Here is a 2,733-nt window from a genome sequence, read left to right as displayed (position 1 = left end):
AGAGTAGATAGGAGTTAGACAGTTTTATGTATTTCTTTCGTAGCGCCATATAGGATCTACTGGAACTTAAGATGGTCATCCAATCATATCCAATCCTATGTATATAGTCTATGTTTGTCAAGCACACACTCATATGTTAGGTAATAAGTTACTTCTTGTCACTGGTGCGATGGTGCTTTCTCGAATCTCCTTGTCTTTCAAATGAAGACTTGAGTCTTTGATGGGGAATGTAAATGTTCTCTTGTGGTAAGTTGCCTGAGACTGTAATGGAAAATGAAGGCTTCCCTGTGTAATTTCAAAATTAAAGCGAATTGTTTAGTTGTTCGCCAGTTAATTTTCTTTTTGTCATCTCTTTCACAAAATGCCTAACGTGCAATGCATAGGAATATCTCTGTGCATATTGTCTTATAACAACGTAGGTACAATCTTATGTGAAGAATATTGATATGTGATAATGTGTTTTGACCTTTCATATTATGCACAGCAAAAATGGGAATTTTTCAGGTAAAGGGACTTAATGTAGCATTTGTTGTCTCGTGTCGTATGCAAAAATTTGCTCATTTTTATTATCACTCTCTTTTGGCAGACCAGTTTTACAATGCAGGCGTTTCACCTTGTGACTGTAGCTTTCTGCCAAATCCATGGGTGGTTTATATGGTGACGGAAGCTCTCAAGTTTCTTGATTGCTTGTTTTCATTTCTATTTTCATTGAATACTTTCCAATATAGTGAATAGCACTTACAAAAATAAAGTTGTCACAAACCATTCTTGGATTGGAATTTGGTGAGGAAGCAAAGTATCCCAATATTTGGGCATCATATTGTACTCTGTTTCTATAGGTTCGTGCACATTCCGTGGCTAAACAATATAATAAACGTGACTTCTTTTTCTTCGTACATTTCTATTCTTTTAAATGTTCATAAAACTGTGATTTAAAAATAGATAAAGGTAGTGGATTCAAAGAGTATGATTAAAAATGACATTTAATCGACTTGTAAATTTAAAAATCCTTGCCAAACATATACAACAAGTATACCGCCTAGTGTCTACTCCCATAGTTTTCACTTTGCATCATCTTGATAAAACAAACAAACAAATCCCACAATATGCATCAGAGTTCTTCTTCATGGTCGCCAGACAACGTTCTCTTCACTTTGTTAACGGTCTCTCCCACAGCTTCTTCTGCAAATTTTGCTGCTGATTTAGCAGAATCTTGTGCCGCTGTCTTGCTCTTATCCATGCTCTTCACCACAGCCTGTTTTACCTTCTCCGTGGCACCCTCTTCTCCGGCCTTCTCGTCATCCACTCCCCGGAAACTGCACATTGAAATCAAAGATATGAATAAACCAAGAAATTTTTATATCATGTTTGGCAAAGCTCAGATTTTTTTGCCGAAAACTATCGAATTCAATAAGAAATGGGAGTTAGCACTCGATTTTGTTGGTACCATTCAATGGAATTCAATTCAATTTTTTACTTATTCATAAACCCGAAATTTTAAAGTTCAACCAAGAAAAGTATACCGAACAAGCACTTAAATAATCCCTAAATCTATCAAGCGAAGAACATGAGAGAAATCTTACTCTAAATTTGGAGGATAAAAGTAGTGCAAGACTCTCGTCAAATAGTTGGAAGGCGTTGTTGAAAAAGAAAACATCCTCTTAACTGCGTCGATTGTAGGCGTTTTCCTTTCTTCAACATGCATGTAGTGCTCTTCCTTTTCATCTCCATCCGCCGCCGCAGCCGCCGAGACTACGGCGGTGCTGTGGAAGTAGAAGAAGAAGGCGATGAACAAAAACATAATGAATATGAAGTTTCTCTGAAGCTTGTTTTCATCCATGAAAATGACGTAGATCCACCAGGTAGGCGTGGTATATGAGTGTTTGAAATTGACTATGATCTTTTTCACAAATAATTTATCTTGAAAATGAAGTTGCTTGCTTTTCTTGGGGGGCGGGGGGGATTTGAGCACACATGAAGAAACGTGGATGGCGTATTCTGCGTTCCACATTGTGCTGCTTTGGGGACGTGGCGGTACAAGTATGACCAGTTTTATACAGGCCAAAAAAGATGACATCTAGCAAAAGATTAGACTGATTACCGTCCACTAATCGAGTATTTAGATAACACGATCAATATGGCATTTAGTCTTCGTTTGATTTTGATTTTTTATCCCAAAATATCTAAAATTTTGATCATTACTTTTCCATTTGAATCGTCATTTTTAATTTCTTCATTCACAGATGGATTCATTTTTCTCTCTAACGATCAAAAAATCAATTTTTATAATCATTATCGAACATGTTTTAAAATTTGAAAAGATTAAAAAAAAAAAAAATCAATTTGATTTCAAGTCTTATAGTATTTGAAAGAACTTGTCGAAACCTTTGAAAAATGACGTTTAAATAAACATATATTGTTCTTTTCTAAAAAAATCAATTTTATAGATAAGGAGAATAAGATTCTTTTTTGATTTTGCAATCTAAAATTGCTTTTCTTTATTCAGAAGGCTCGTATTGAGGAAAGTAGTTTGTTACCTGTTTTTAAGATTCAGCCATTTCTTCTAGTAAAAATTCGATAAACTTGACATAAATCCTTCTCCAACTTGACAGAATTACTCTGCGAATTTAACCTTTTCTAGAAATAATAAAAGTATAATTAAATTACTTTTTTGATAATTTGACCTATAAATGGACATTTTAAATTAAAAAAATAAATAAATAGAAGGAACAC

General features: G+C 34.4%; 1 protein-coding gene across 1 annotated transcript; it reads right to left on the bottom strand.

The window, feature by feature from the left end:
* Positions 1 to 943: 943 nt before the first annotated feature.
* On the bottom strand, positions 944 to 1,927 carry LOC111401585. Its single transcript, XM_023029389.1, has 2 exons — positions 1,584 to 1,927; positions 944 to 1,316 (listed from the first exon to the last, which is right to left on the bottom strand). Exons 1-2 carry the CDS (start codon positions 1,838 to 1,840, stop codon positions 1,112 to 1,114), a joined length of 462 nt encoding a protein of 153 aa, XP_022885157.1. The 5' UTR covers positions 1,841 to 1,927; the 3' UTR covers positions 944 to 1,111.
* Between the last annotated feature and the right edge of the window lie 806 nt (positions 1,928 to 2,733).

Source organism: Olea europaea, chromosome 10 (assembly GCF_002742605.1).
Source record: "Olea europaea var. sylvestris chromosome 10, O_europaea_v1, whole genome shotgun sequence".
Taxonomy (NCBI): Eukaryota; Viridiplantae; Streptophyta; class Magnoliopsida; order Lamiales; family Oleaceae; genus Olea; species Olea europaea.
The sequence above is the reverse complement of the archived record's forward strand: the minus strand, read 5'-3'. Positions and strand labels throughout refer to the sequence as shown.